Source organism: Perognathus longimembris, chromosome 16 (assembly GCF_023159225.1).
Source record: "Perognathus longimembris pacificus isolate PPM17 chromosome 16, ASM2315922v1, whole genome shotgun sequence".
In the NCBI taxonomy this organism is placed as follows: domain Eukaryota; kingdom Metazoa; phylum Chordata; class Mammalia; order Rodentia; family Heteromyidae; genus Perognathus; species Perognathus longimembris.
This window is the reverse complement of record NC_063176.1, coordinates 30,964,175-30,979,849: the sequence shown is the minus strand read 5'-3', so window position 1 is coordinate 30,979,849 and position 15,675 is coordinate 30,964,175. Positions and strand designations below refer to the sequence as shown.

The following is a 15,675-nucleotide window of genomic DNA, read 5'->3' as shown; positions in this document are numbered from 1 at the left end:
ATAAAGTAGCTAGAATTACAGTCTTGAGCCAACATTCTTAGCTATAAAACTGTGTATTTTGTTATATGCAATGCTATAGATAGGGTAAGTACCCTCTAAAACTTGCTTGTTAAGGTTTGGTTTCTAGTATGTGGCATTGTTGGAATGTGGTGAAACAATTAAGAGGTGGTCTAGTGGGAAATCTTCACACCTTCAAGGAGACACCCAGAACCCAGCATCTTCCTCCTCCTCTTCTTCCTCTTTGAAGTCATGATATAAATACGCCTTTTCTGCTATGGGTTTCCTGCTGAAGGGTTAAATTAAAGTGACTCTGTTTTGAGGTGTTAGTTTGTTATTTACATTAAAATATAAATGACCCTGAACATGCATAAAACCCAGGAACTGGCTTGTTTGTGCTAAAGTTGTTGAGCTGCAAATTCCTTAACAACCCTAAAGTCAGACTCCCCACCTGGCTTGTAGATTCCTAGAACAAAGCTATCTTAAAGTCAGGCTCCACTCTGTGCTGTGCCTGGCCTTGTGAAAGACTGTCAATCACCCCATTTGGCAGGATAGCTTGTAAAAACCCAGACATCCGGGCAACTGCCTTGATAAACTTTGACCGTCCTAGAATGCCCCGAGCCCTGAGCCAATCAGCCTTCAGTCCGTACCCTAATTGTGCCCAAACACCTGCTTGCTGTGAATTTCATAGTTTTTGCCTTTATAAGCCCTGTAAAAATCCAGCTTGGGGCTTGCTCCCTATCTCCGCTGCGTCGGTGTAAGGGACGAGGCCCGAGTTGCAGCTCGCCTGAATAAAGCCTTGATTTTGCATTTCGGAATGTCTGGCTTTCGGTGGTCTTCTTGGTGGGTTTCTCTCGACTTGGGCATTACACTGCCATGGTGTGGTGCCTCACCATAGGCCCAAAGGTGATGCGCCCACCCAATCCTGGCCTGAAACCTACAAAACTGAGAAACAAAATAAATGTTTCCTCTTTACACGAATATTAGAATAATATAGTGGACATATATTTTAGGTACTTTTGATTTTTTTCTTGGTGTATATCCACAGGGAGAGGTTTGGCTAAAGGTCTGAACTAGCTAAAAGTACGTGATACACACTGTAATGTTTCTAACTTGCATTCAAAGTGAGGTGATAGCGTTTAAAACAAAAACACTGTGTTGAAAACATGCACAGAAGTACTTACAGCAGTTTTTCTCATCCATGTTGTTTGGACAGTCTGGGAACCCATCACAGATCACTGTGTGCTTCACACATTGCTTGCTGACTGGACATTCCCAAAGATCCCTTTCCTTACAACCTGTGGAGAGAAGAAAAGGGTTCTTTCCAACAGATGCACAGATTATAATGGTGATGAGATTTGGCTAAGCAATGTAGAAAAATTACAACACCAAGGTATGATTTCCCTTTCCATAAAGAGTATTGATACCTGAGTATACCAGGTGAATGAATAGTGTACTTTTGAAAGTGGAAACACCCAGTCACCTTTAGCATGCACCATAAATAGCACTGTTGTTTAAGATAAAACGAAACATCTAGGAAATGGGGGGAGGGGATGAAAAAGCAACTCTAAGTCAAAGACATCTCTAGCTGCTCGCTTTGCCTCCTGAGTTAGTTTGCCAACATGAAAGACTATGAAATGAGTTATGCCTTGAGGCACTTATGCCCAAACTTAGAGATCTAAAGCATATGACCTTAAATTTTAATTTTGGTCTACTAAGAGACCATCTGTATGTCTAGCAAAAGAGGCTTCTCTTGTGCTGAAAATTTATACAACTAATTTAAGATCTGTTGCCATTGGCTTTATGGTGGTTAGAGATCTAAGGTTGAAAATATTCTCAATTAGAATGAAGAATGACATGATTTTGGAATTTAAGTCCCTAAATTAAACTGTAATTTAGCTAAGTAATAGAAAGTACTTTACAAGGACTTTAAAGGACTAAGAGAGCACCAGCCCAACAAACACACCCAGCAAGCAAACCCAGAAAGAAGTCCCATAAGAAAGCTGAGCAAGTGTGAAGCCATTAAGTTCAAGCCCCAAGGAGGCTGAAATAATAATAAATGCAGAGATTGGAGGAAGATGCCAGAGGAGCAACAGTGCCTTAGCTGAGCTCCCTCCAACAGCGCAGTTTTCCCACCCCAGAGAAACTTTTACCGCTAGATAGAAAGCTCAAATAAGTTCTAAAAGTACAGGGATTCAGGCCAGGAAGGAAAAATCAACATAGCTGGTCTGAAAACACAGATTCGAGCTCTGGGTGGTGCCTCGCACCCCACGCAGCTCAACGGAGACCAGGGACAAATTCTCCAGAAGGCAGTGAACATACAGATCGTAGGCTGAGCATGGACGGGCTGAAATTGCAGAGACAGCATGAGTACTCCCATGAAAGAGTCTCACTCGCACCCACAAGCAGCTCCTTCCCCAAGCTCCAGAGCAAAGTGTCATCTTTGACACTGGCAAAGGGTCAGACCAGATGGGAGCTAAAGCCCGCCTGGGGAAAGCGAGGACAAAGCGGCCATCTTTGAGAAGGGCAAGAGGGACCAATTAGCGAAAGCCAGCTCCACCCAGGAGATCGCCCCTGCCCAGGTAGGAGGAGGGTCCTGGACCTCGGCCCAGGTAGAGGTGCCCAACCTTCCCCCCGGAATTCCTAAATTAAAAAGTGAAAGCAGCGAGCAGGTATTGGTGGCATGGAACTGCCAAACGGGAGAACAAACCTCCCAAGATAGATAAACTGTTCCATTTAGAAGCCCATTTCCCAGCCCAAAACAGAGCTGAATTCCATACCCAGCTCTGCCCAGAAGGCCACCCCACCCAGGAGGGTGGAACCGCCCCAAGGCAAGTGACTCAGACTGGTAAAACAGGCCAGAATCGTCCTCCCCTGCTGAGTCCGTAGTCTATTCAAAGCCAGGCATTAAAGACAGCAGCCCCACAGCAGACTGGAGGTGCCACAGCTCCGCTAGCATCACCACCTACAGAGGATGCCCAAGGCCTATCTGCAAACTGTGGGAACCAAAGGGAAACTGAAGGCACCTGCAAACTGAAGGCACATCAAACCAGCCAAGTGGCAGAATAGACTGCAGATCATCACAAGGAAACCAGATACTGTGGATAGCCCATCCAAACAAGAAAGACTTTTTAAAAATTTTGTTTTGTTTTGTCTCTAAAGTTTTCTAAGCTTTCATTTTTATTTTTATTTTTTCCTCATATTTTCATTTCTGAAACATAATTGGTTTGTTTTTGTTTCCCATGTCACCTGTTGGTTCTATCACCTTTTTTTTTTTTTTTGTGGTCGTTTTTGTGGTTGACCATTTTTTTTCTTTCTATGTTCTTTTTTGTATTTCCTTTTTATTACTCTTTTTAAAATAACTCTTCTCGGTTATGTGCATCTGTGTTCCAGAATTCTCTCTTTAGTTCGCTCTATGTATTCTCGTTCTTTAAAAATTACTTTCCTATGAATAACATCTCCACTCTTTACGGCTAACTCTCCACTGTCTATCATTTTAACCTTGTTGTTTCTACCAATTGTACTCTCCTCCACATTTCCAGGTCACTGAAACTAAACCAAAATCATCACCACACCCCCCATACATTTTACTCTAGTTTCTTTATTACCTCTAACTTATCCTCCTGACTTACTACTAGGTCCTCTAGATCCCATTGACCCCTGGTTATTGGATAGAGGGTTTTCCCACTTAATTCGAGTGAAACAAAGGGGTTCATAGAGAAAGCCAGTCCAAAAGGAACTTAATATAAGAACAAGAATTGCTCATAGAGTTGTAACAGTAAATAAGTAACTACTGAATACAGGGCTCAGGATTGGTTGTTATATTGAAATTGTATTCTTTGGGAACACCAAATCTAATTTTATACACAGGTATAAAAGGAATGTGTATTTAATTGTGAACTTCTAAGATTTACACAACAGTGCTTGGTAAGTGCTGCTTTGGGTCTTAAACGGTGCTCACAGGTGCTGGTAGACTGGCATCCGCAACCCAAATGGGCAGAAGGAACACAAGAAAGATGGCAAACAATGAAGTCTTATCCCCCACTCAAAACAAGCAGGAAGCAGAGCAGGCAATCAAAGACATAGATGAGAACCCCCAAAATGTTCTACAAAGTCTACTGATAAACATGATAAATGAAAAGCTTGAGTCTCTTCAGTCAATTATTCTAGAGCGTGAGGAGGCAAAGCAAAAATTAATGGAGAATTTTATGGCATCCACAAATAGAAAGATAAATGAACTTAAAGAGTCAAATGAAAAGATAGCTACTCAGCTTAAAGATTTGAGAGACAACACTAAAAATCAAATTAATGAAGTTAATGAAGTAAAGAAGTCCATACAGGACCTAAGAAATGACATGGAAATGATCAGGAAAGATGAGTCAGAAGGAAAAGAGATTCGAAATCAAGTAGCTAGCCTACAGTCCCAACTAACTGAAGCAGAGGATCGAATCTCAGGAGCTGAAGATTCCTTAGAATCTATGGAGAAAGATCAAAAATCAATACAAGTCCAGTCCAATCAACAAAACAGATCACTACAGGAGATTCAAGACACAATCAGGAAGCCCAATTTAAGAATAATAGGTATTAAGGAAAACTAGGAGAAAGAAGTTAATGGGATAGGCAACCTATTTAACAGAATATTAGTTGAGAACTTCCCAAATATCCAGAAGGAAAGGCCTATACAGATACAAGAAGCATTTAGAACCCCAAACTGACCAGACCAGAATAGGACATCTCACCGACACATTGTGCTCAAAACAGCTTCAGCAGAGTGCAAGGAAAAAATACTCAAAGCTGTTAGGGAGAAGAAAACAATCACATATAAAGGAAAAGCAATCAGAATTACCCGAGACTTCTCAGCAGAGACCATGAAAGCAAGGAGATCCTGGAATGAGGTATACCAAACACTAAATAAAAATAACTACCAACCAATAATTCTTTACCCAGCCAAACTCTCATTCATAGTCGAAGGTCAAATAAAAGTCTTCCATAGTAAGGAAAAACTAAAACAATATATCTCCACCAAACCAGCTTTGCAAAAAATTCTTAAAGATGTACTATAGAGGGAAAACAATCAAGATCCAAATACAGACAGAGAAATGATCCCTAAATAGTAAACATCAGATCAAGAAATGGGAAGAAACAGTTTTAACAAGATAGTGACAATGAAAGGAACAAACGATCACCTCTCAATTCTAACTCTCAACATTAATGGACTTAATTCTCCAATCAAATGACATAGGCTCATAAGTTGGATGAAAAATCAAGATCCATCTTTCTGTTGCCTCCAAGAGACACATCTATCCAGCAAAAGTAAACATCTTCTAAAAGTGAAAGGCTGGAATCAAATCTATCAAGGAAATGGCCCCCATAAGCAGGCTGGAATTGCAATCGTAGTATCAGAAAAAATTGACTTCAAATTAAAAAGGTAAGAAGAGGCAAAGAAGGTTACTACATACTAGTAAAGGGATCTCTCCTACAGGAAGATATAACCATTCTAAATATCTACACACCAAATGCAGGACCACCCATCTTCATCAAACCAACACTAATGACACTAAAAACACTCATAGACCCAAACACATTGATAGTTGGGGACTTTAACACTCCACTATCACCTCTGGACAGATCAAAACACCAAAAACTGAACAAAGAAACCACAGAACTAAATAATTGCATAGACCAACTAGCCTTAACTTCAAATGTTTATAGAATTCAACCAAGATGAGTACACAAAGTAACAGCTCCTTTGGGACACAGCAAAGGCAGTACTCAGAGGAAAATTTATATCTCTGAGTGCATACACCAACAAACTGGAGAAACAGCAACTCAATAATTTAAGGAAGCACCTTAATCTCCTTGAAAGAGAACAACAAGCCAAACCCCAAGTCAATAGATTGCAGCAAATAATTAAAATCAAATCAGAATTAAATCAATTAGAGATGAGAAAAACTATCGAAAGAATCAACAAAACAGAGTTGGTTCTTTGAAAAAATCAACAAGATAGACAGACCCCTGGCAAACCTGACCAAAAAACGAAGGCAGCACACTCAAATAAACAAGATAAGAGATGAAACAGGTAACATCATCACCACAGAAATAACCGAAATTCAGAAAATAATAAGGGACTATTTTGCAAACCTTTATGCCAACAAATTCAAGAACTTGGAGAAATGGATGATTTCCTAGAAAAAAATCCATACCCCCGAACCCAACCATGAAGATTTAAACCTTCTAAACAGACCCATATCCAGAATTGAAATAGAAACAGCAATAAATGATCTCCCATCCAAGAAAAGCCCAGGTCCAGATGGATTCACTGCAGAATTCTACAAGACCTTCAAAAGAGAACTCACACCAATATTTCTCAAACTCTTCAATGAAACTGAAAGAGAATGTTCACAAACAGACTCATTCTATGAAGCCAGTGTAACCCTCATCCCCAAACCAGGCAGGGGCTCATCACGGAAAGAGGACTACAGACCGATTTCCCTGATGAACATAGATGCAAACATTTTCAACAAAATCCTGGCCAATCGACTTCAACAGGTAATCAAAAAAATCATACACCACGACCAAACTGCATTCATCCCAGGGATGCAAAGTTGGTTTAATATATGCAAGTCAATTAATGTAATCCACCACATCAACTGGAGCAAGGTAAAGAACCACATGGTTTTATCTCTGGATGCGGAAAAAGCGTTCGATAAAATCCAGCACCCATTTATGCTAAAAGCCCTGGAAAAACTGGGATTCCAGGGAACATTCCTGAATATAATCAAGGCAGTTTATGACAAACCAACGGCAAGCATAACTCTAAATGGGGAAAAACTAAAGCCATTCCCTTTAAAATCAGGAACAAGACAGGGATGTCCACTCTCTCCCCTGCTCTTCAACATAGTACTAGAATTCCTAGCCAGAGCCATTAGGCAAGAAGAAAATATAAAGGGGATCCAAGTAGGTAAAGATGAAGTTAAACTCTCTCTCTTCGCAGATGACATGATCCTATACCTAAGGGATCCCATAGACTCTACCCCCAAGCTACTAGAGCTGATCCAAAACTTTGGCAAAGTTGCAGGATATAAACTAAACCCTCAAAAATCAACGGCCTTTCTCTATGCTAATGACCCGAAGACCGAGGCTGAAATAAGGAAAGCAACTCCTTTTGCAATAGCCCCCAACTACCTAGGAATAACCTTAACCAAACAAGTGAAAGACCTCTTTGATGAGAACTTTAAAAGCTTGAAAAATGAAATTAAGTCAAAACTAAGGAAATGGAAAAGCCTCCCATGCTCCAGGATTGGGAGGATTAATATAATCAAAATGGCAATATTGCCAAAGGTTATCTACAAATTCATTGCAATACCCATTAATATCCCAACACCATTCTTTAATGAAATAGAGGAAGCAATCCAGAAATTCATATGAAACAATAAAAGACCTAGAATAGCAAAAACAATCTTAAGCAGAAAGAACAGTGCTGGAGGAATTACAATACCCAACTTCAAGCTGTATTATAAAGGTATAGTAATAAAAATAGCTTGGTATTGGCACCGGAACAGGCCTGAAGACCAATGGAACAGAATTGAAGACCCAGAAATGAACCCACAGAACTACGCCTACTTAATCTTTGATAAAGGAGCTAAAACAATGGTATGGAAGAAAGATAGCCTCTTTAACAAATGGTGCTGGCAAAACTGGCTCAACACATGCAACAAACTTAAACTAGATCCTTATATATCACCCTGCACCAAAATCAATTCCAAATGGATTAAAGACCTCGAAATCAAAACAGACACCCTGAAAACACTAAATTAAGGTGTAGGAGAAACACTTGGGCGCCTTGGTGCAGGACGGAACTTCCTTAACAAAGACCCAGAACGGCTACAAATCAAAGAAAGGCTGGACAAATGGGACTGCATCAAACTGCAGAGCTTCTGCAGGGCAAAGGACATAGCTCGCACGATAAACAGAAAACCCACAGACTGGGAGAAGATCTTTACCGGCCATTCAACGGACAAAGGCCTCATCTCTAAAATATATGCAGAACTAAAAAATTTACCTTCTTCCAAAACAAAACCTCAAAGAACCAATAGCCCCCTCATCTAGTGGGCTAAAGACCTACAAAGAGACTTCTCTGATGAGGAAATGAGAATGGCCAAGAGACATATGAAAAAGTGCTCTACATCACTGGCCATAAAAGAAATGCAAATCAAAACAACATTGAGATTCCATCTCACCCCAGTAAGAATGTCATATATCAAGAAAACTAACAATAATAATTGTTGGAGGGGATGTGGCCAAAAGGGAACTCTACTTCATTGTTGGTGGGAATGTAAACTGGTTCAGCCACTCTGGCAAGCAGTATGGAGATTCCTCAGAAGGCTAAATATAGAACTCCCCTATGATCTAGCAGCCCCACTTTTGGGTATCTATCCAAAAGACCACAAACAAAATCCCAGTAATGCCACCAGCACAACAATGTTCATCGCACCACAATTTGTCATAGCGAGAAGCTGGAACCAACCCAGATGCCCCTCAGTAGACGAATGGATCAGGAAAATGTGGTACATATACACAATGGAATTTTATGCCTCTTTCAGAAAGAATGACATTGCCCCATTTGTAGGGAAATGGAAGTACTTCGAAAAAATTATACTAAGTGAAGTGAGCCAGACCCAAAGAAACATGGACTCTATGGTCTCCCTTATTGGGAATAATTAGTATAGGTTTAGGCAAGTTATAGCAGAGCATCACAAGGCCCAATAGCTATACCCTTATGAACACATAAGATGATGCTAAGTGAAATGAACTCCATGTTATGGAAACAATTGTTATATCACAGTTGTAACTACTTTCAACGTCCCATCTGTATCTGTAGCTTCTACTATTGATGATGTTCTTGTATCACCTTCCTGTGGTTGTACCTACACTATCTCTGTAATCTTATCTGAGTATATTGGAAACCGTATATACTGGTATTAGAAGTAGGAAATTGAAAGGGAATACCAAAATTGAGAGACACAGGGTAACAAAAGACAAACAACTACAAAAGCAATACTTGCAAAACTGTTTGGTGTAAGTGAACTGAACACCTCAGCGGGGGAAAGGGAAGTGGGAGGGGGGAGGGGGGTATGAGGGACAAGGTAACAAACAATACAAGAAATTTATCCAATGCCTAACGTATGAAACTGTAACCTGTCTGTACATCAGTTTGATATTAAAAAATTTAAAAAAATAATAAATGCAATAGAATAGAACAGAATTTGAGGGGTTTTCTTTATCTTAAATTAGGTTTTTTAATATAAATATACTGTTACAAAAAAAGAACTATAACAAAATGCCTTTTGATGAAAATACAGTCTAATATATTCTAGTCATTCTAGTCATGTTCATAGCTTTGCAGGGCTCTGAGGGTTGTAAAGTGTTAACCACATGACATTGAACTTTGATAATCCTTCACTTTCCTGCTTATAGTAGTGTCTAGCAGGCAGTGGATCCTTAACCTATAGGTATTTCAAATAGAACTTCACTTCATGTAAGGAGCAAAATTATCTCTGATTCCCAGGAGGAGATAATTTATTTTCAGATACATGAAATGTCAAGTAGTGATCAAATGAGGGCTCACTTAAAAATGTTATTTCTCATCTGGCATAATACAGATGATTCAAAGAACTTTGGTAGCTAGTTGACTCAGATTTCTGAGAATCAATTATGAAGGGTCGAAAACTCATTTTTGAAAATCCTTATTCAGGATCATTATTGAAGGAAGTCTACAGAAGATAATTTTTCACTGAGATAAAATGAGTTTTAGAGTGTTTCACTAACCAAAGACATAAGAAATCAATATTGAGATTCTTTCTCTCGAGTGTACTTGGGTTTAGGGACATCAATGACAAGAACTCATGGACATAATATTACTTGAGTTTTCCGCTGGCAGAGAACAACAGATGCCATCTGTCATGGTTTGAGAATAATATACGTTAGAGATCTGAGAAGGAGGCTGCAGTCTCCCTCTGTGACCCAGCTCCTGCCAAACACTGTCTGCAGATCATACCAGAGTGCAAAGTAAATTGAAAAAGAGGTCTAACATCCCACAGTGCCACTCAGTCTGGGGCTTCTCATCTGTGAACACACAAATACTAGTGGGAACTATGAGGCTCATGGCAACCTTCCTAAGAGGAGGAAGAATTTGGACATTCGGAAAGAGGAGCTGCTAGTAGACCATAGAAACAGATTGTCTGAAGCAAAATGCCTTCTAAACTGTATCCTCACATATAACAGCAGATAGAGATGAACATTTATTTTCCACTATATAGCCATATTTCAGTTATTGGTTTTAATGCTTATGGTAATACCATAATGTTAGTGTGGTGATCATTTATGGGAGAAAACTGAGAACTAAAGCAATGAAATATATTTCTGCAAATATTCCTATGAAATAAGGTCCAGATGGCATCTGGGTACTGGCCTTTTGTTGAAGCACTTTCTACCATGAGAACATGCCGTATGCTTTGGTGGGAGAAATAACGGCAGTACACCTCTCACCACTACTTCGCCTCCCTTGCTTTGTGTGAAAGCTTTGGGTTCATTTCTCAGCTTCTCTGTGCCCAAGTTTTGATATTGCTAACAATAACAATGATGCCTGCTACACAGGATGTCTGTAATTATTAAATGGGTATTCTATTAACATTCATTATTATCTGTTTTCTCTCTTCCCATAATCAAGCTATCAAACCCACGTGTATCACAGAGTTTTGAATACATGTTATGAATATTTTGACTCTCAGAAATGGTTCAAGTTATAATTTAAATTTCTATTTTTACTTTTTGAAGGTAAGAAGAGACCAAAGACCGTTGTCAACAGCAGTTTATAATTGGAAGATATATTTTTTAAAGGACACTGAAGTGTTTGTTTTGTGACTATCTTTTCCCACTCTTTTTCTTAGAATAAGGATCAATGAGTACTTATAAAGTTGTATTCATGTAATGAGAGAGTTATTTTGCCAGGTGCCAGTGGCTCTTCCCTGTAATGTTAGCTAATCAGGAGGCTGAGATAGTAGTAAGATTCTAGTCCAAAGCCAGTCTAGGCAGGAATATGTTTAATTACAAACAAACCATCAGCTTAAGACAAAAAAGTACTTCTGTGCTGACACAGTGATAACTTTGTGGATCCCTGACTTGTTCTTCTGTAAATCAATACTTTGGCAATGCCTTCAGGCTGGCAAAATTCTTCAACAATTCTTAAAAATATTCCTGGTACGGGCAACCTTTTCTGCTCTTGTTTATATGAGCCATTATATAATCAGAGCAATGAACCTTTACCATGAGAGAAAACATTTAAGAACAATGTTGTTTATCACCAAATTGTTTCAAATATAATTTAAAGGTGTTTTTATAAATTGTTTTGGCAACCACATGTTCCAGCTCTACAGTGCTAAAAAAAATACAAAGCAAAATAAGCATGCTTTAAAGGGAAAAAACTAGTAACACTGTTAAAAATTCTGAGAAAGCTCCAATTCATGACTGGATAGTTAACGATTACATTATCAAGTAAAGCCCAAGTATTCAACAGCTAATACATGATGGATGGAAATTAAGTCCAAAAGATACTGAAGAATGGATGAAAACCAGCTTTGCTGGAGCTGATATTTGTATTACCAAATGGTATGCTTATGAAAACAGACAGCAAAACAGGAAGTAGATGACCTACTACTTCCTCTGACTTGACTTTCTTATTTGGTTATAGGTGTAGTGGTCTCCCACCACACTGGACAAACCCATTCAAGTGCAAATGTATGTCCCCAAGGGAATATGTTTAAAATATATATCATAAATTGCTTTAGAAAATTCAATGAGAGATTTCTTATACATTATCACCATTCAAGAGATTCATTTAATTCCACTTGCATTGATTTCTTATTCATTGTTCTGCACACCTCTCAATAGTGGTACCAATATTTTGAACATTAGAGATTAGGTGATTTAACCTATTGTTTTGATATTCTCTTTTATGAAACCAGAAACTTGATCTTTAAGCATAATCGAATTCTTATACCATGTTACAGTATTTTGAACTTCTTTTTTGTATAATATATTGTAGAATACAGAATGGTTGGTTTGGGTAAGGATGACTTTTAAAACTAAGATTTTGCATTCCTCAAATATTTATTCCTCTACTGTAACTTGAGAACTAGCTTTACAACAGAGAATCATGTCGCCTTTTTGAATAATCTCAGATATTCCATTTTAAATTACATCTCAGAACACATAATGCATCAAAGTTGTTAAGTGACACAATACAGTACATTCTCAAAAACCCATTGATGTGACAGTAAGTAAATTTTGATTTATTTTTGATAGATCACAAAGAAGTGAATAACAGCAAGTTCTCAAAATATTGTCTGTTCTTCCATAGAGAAATTACTTCTGATACACCGTTCTGAAATTACACTATTCTGACACCTATAATTTTCTGGAAGATGCCCTTGTCCATGTTTAATATGGTTGATAGGATTTAGTTGATTGTATATGACATTTTGTTGAGATCAGAAGGGCAATGTCTACTACAGAAATTTTATATGGGTGAGTAAGGCAATATTTCATACCCCAAAGGCCAAAAGAATAAAATGATCTCAAAAGATGTATTGCCTTATACATGTCCAATAAATAAAGTATCAATTTTATTTTGTTGCATGACAACCTAAATAATCAGAGCTGGGCTAGGTTTTGGAAATCCCTTCAACCATTTTGTTTACTCCATTAATTCTGTTTATTAAACAGCATCGCCCCTTGCTGATTTCCTGACACATTTTGGGCTTATAAGGTGAGGAACCAAGGTTTACAAGGTATTTCAATAAGATTTAGAATACAGGGCTGGGAATATGGCCTTGTGGTAAAGTGCTCACCTTGTATACATGAAGCCCTGGGTTCAATTCCTCAGAACCACATAGATAGAAAAGGCCAGAAGTGGCACTGTGGCTCAAGTGGTAGAGGGCTAGCCTTGAGCAAAAAGAAGCCAGGGACAGTGGTCAGTCCCTGAGTTCAGTCCCCAGGACTGGCTAAACAAACAAAAAAAACCCCAAAAACAACAACAAAAAAGTAACATTTGGCACTGGGATGTAGCTTAGTGGCAAAGTGCTTACCTAGCAAGTGCCAAAACAAAAAAGATAAAATGCATTTAAATCACCAGTGGCCCTTCTAGCTGTGCCAATGGTGGTTTTGGAGCTCAATAGCAAGCATCAAGAACGGCATTTTCTCCTTTGAAAAGAGATCAAATAAGAGAGAGTATGAAAATGAATTCCAGTTAAATTTGAATGCTGTTATCTGAACTTTGTCCTAGTGTATCTAGATACCTGTTTGACAATACAGATGACATGCAAAGATGCTACTATTTTGACTCTAAGCCAGACAACTAATTTACACTTTAATAACAAAGATGATTTTTCATGTGTATGAGCAGTTTAGCCTTTTATTACCCGTTTCAACATGCATCATCAAGGTTACAAATAGAAGCATCATTTTGATATTCTCTTGTGTGACTTAAAATATTGATAAAAATTCATTAGCCAGAAACTTGATATTTAAACATAATCAAATCCTTATACTATGCTGTCTTTTTTACCAAGTTCACACAGAATGGTTAGCCTTTGTAAGGCTGATTTTTAAAACTAAGATTTTGCATTTCTCAGATATTCATTCCTGTATTGCAAAGTGAGGCCTATGTATACAACAGGAAATCATGCAATCTCTTTAAATCATCTAAACAATCCATTTAAAATTATATCTCACAGCACATATCTCATCAAAGTTGTTAAATTAATCAATATAATATGTTCTCAAAAGCTCTTTTATGTAATGATTTATTTTTGACAGAGATCACAAAATAGTGAATAGCAATAAGTTGTGTTAGGGAAAAGTGTTAACAGAGAAAACATCAACCTCTGTCCACTTTTCATGCTTTCAGAAGTGAAAAACATTCGCATTCTATCATAGTCAATATTTACTGCAAGTGGACAGTTTATACTTTTAACATAGTTCTTTGTTTTTTCCATTTATTACTTTACAATCAAGAAATTTTCATGTCACATACATACCACAGTTTTCCTCATCACTGTCATCGTCACAATCAGCTTGACCATCGCATCTTCTGGAAGCCAGAATGCACCGTCCTGAATGGCACTTGAAGTGACTAGGGGAACATTCTATTCAAAACAATGGAACGTTCAGTGAACAGAAACTCCCTAAACCTTTACCACACTCATCTATATACATGTGGGATGTTGTTGAGCTGCTAGTACTAAAGGTAAGATGGACCTTCACAAAGCTAAAACAGCTACGTTTACTTGGCTTTCTTCTGTCTACTGATCAGCATATTTTTCTCCTTCATCCTTGGCACCATCCTCCAAGATCAACACTTCTGTACTTTCCAGTGATTAGCTTCTTAATGGACAACCATCTGCCTGTGCCTGAAATTCCTATGACCTTAACTACCCAGCTTGTTTCAATGTGTCAACATAATTTCCACATTCTATGATGAATGATGGGCCCCAATTCTATGTCTTGAATAATAAGCCTATATTTCCATGACCTCACAATATTTTGCACTTGGTGGAAGCAAGGCTTGGTCATCACCATTCCTTTCAGGTATGCAAGTATCCACCAATAATCACCTCTGTGAGCAGGATGCTTCAAATGATAAACAGATGAACACTGAGCTCACGACTCATATCTACCTCGTATCATTTTTTGTTGCTTAAAACTATTTATTTATATATTTATTTATAACTGTGTAACAGAAAGGCACCAATGTCTTCAATGCAATCCAAACCAGAGATTCACTCACCTACACAGCCTGGTTGGCTCCTAACTAGAAAACAACAACAACAACAAAAACATAGACTGCAAAAGGCAGGTGCTATGCTTATTTGTGTTCAATAACCTGCAGTAGTTAAATTGAAAATTAACCTTCCACATCTTCATCAGGCATTAGGCAAGTTTGATTGTCTGAATTTTCCTCTGGAAATTGATTGCAATCTGTGTCTTCAGGCCATTGTAAGCCCACAATTCCAAGAAAAGTCTCACAGCGTTCTTTAGAGTGCTCACATAGTATTCTAAAAGGGCAAGAAAAACAATGTTAGTGGCAAAAAGAGTTCCATCAGAGACATACATTAGGATGCAATTGATAGATAAGATGTTGATTATATAAATATGGATATATGCATTGCTATTATCTAAATTAACTACTGATTATTACTATTGGACAATACACTGTGACTCTCTTCCCTCTTTTTTTTTTTTTTTTTTTTTTTTACTATAAAATGGAAAGAATACAGAGCACGCCCATTCTAGGAGGCGCTGTTCTTGTCAATATCTGTGTGGTGTTTGGCCCCAGGCATCAACCCTAATGCCACATACTTCAATCCAAAGGTTATTTTGAATAGGAGACAGCATAATGATACACAAGTATTTAGTAAATTGCAAGGGCTCAACAATGCTACTCTTTTACAGATATATATCTTTAAATTTCATGTTAAGATGGGGGCAAAACAGCTATATATTGCTTCAGCAACTAATAAGCATGTTTTTGTCATAATTTAACTTTTTTTTATAAATAATAACAAAAAGTAAAATTCATATTGAGAGTCACTGAAGATGATAAACAGTGTATAAATCAAA

The 15,675-nt window shown here is 38.0% G+C and overlaps 1 protein-coding gene across 1 annotated transcript in view; it reads right to left on the bottom strand.

Moving 5' to 3' along the window:
- The window catches only part of Corin (corin, serine peptidase), a 270,666-nt gene that overhangs the window by 38,803 nt on the left and 216,188 nt on the right, over positions 1 to 15,675 (bottom strand). Inside the window, exons 12-14 of the mRNA XM_048364609.1 lie at positions 14,965 to 15,110; positions 14,094 to 14,201; positions 1,182 to 1,295 (exon numbers count right to left, since the gene is read on the bottom strand). Coding sequence (XP_048220566.1) covers positions 1,182 to 1,295; positions 14,094 to 14,201; positions 14,965 to 15,110 — 368 coding nt within the window. The remainder of the gene's footprint in view (positions 1 to 1,181; positions 1,296 to 14,093; positions 14,202 to 14,964; positions 15,111 to 15,675) is intronic.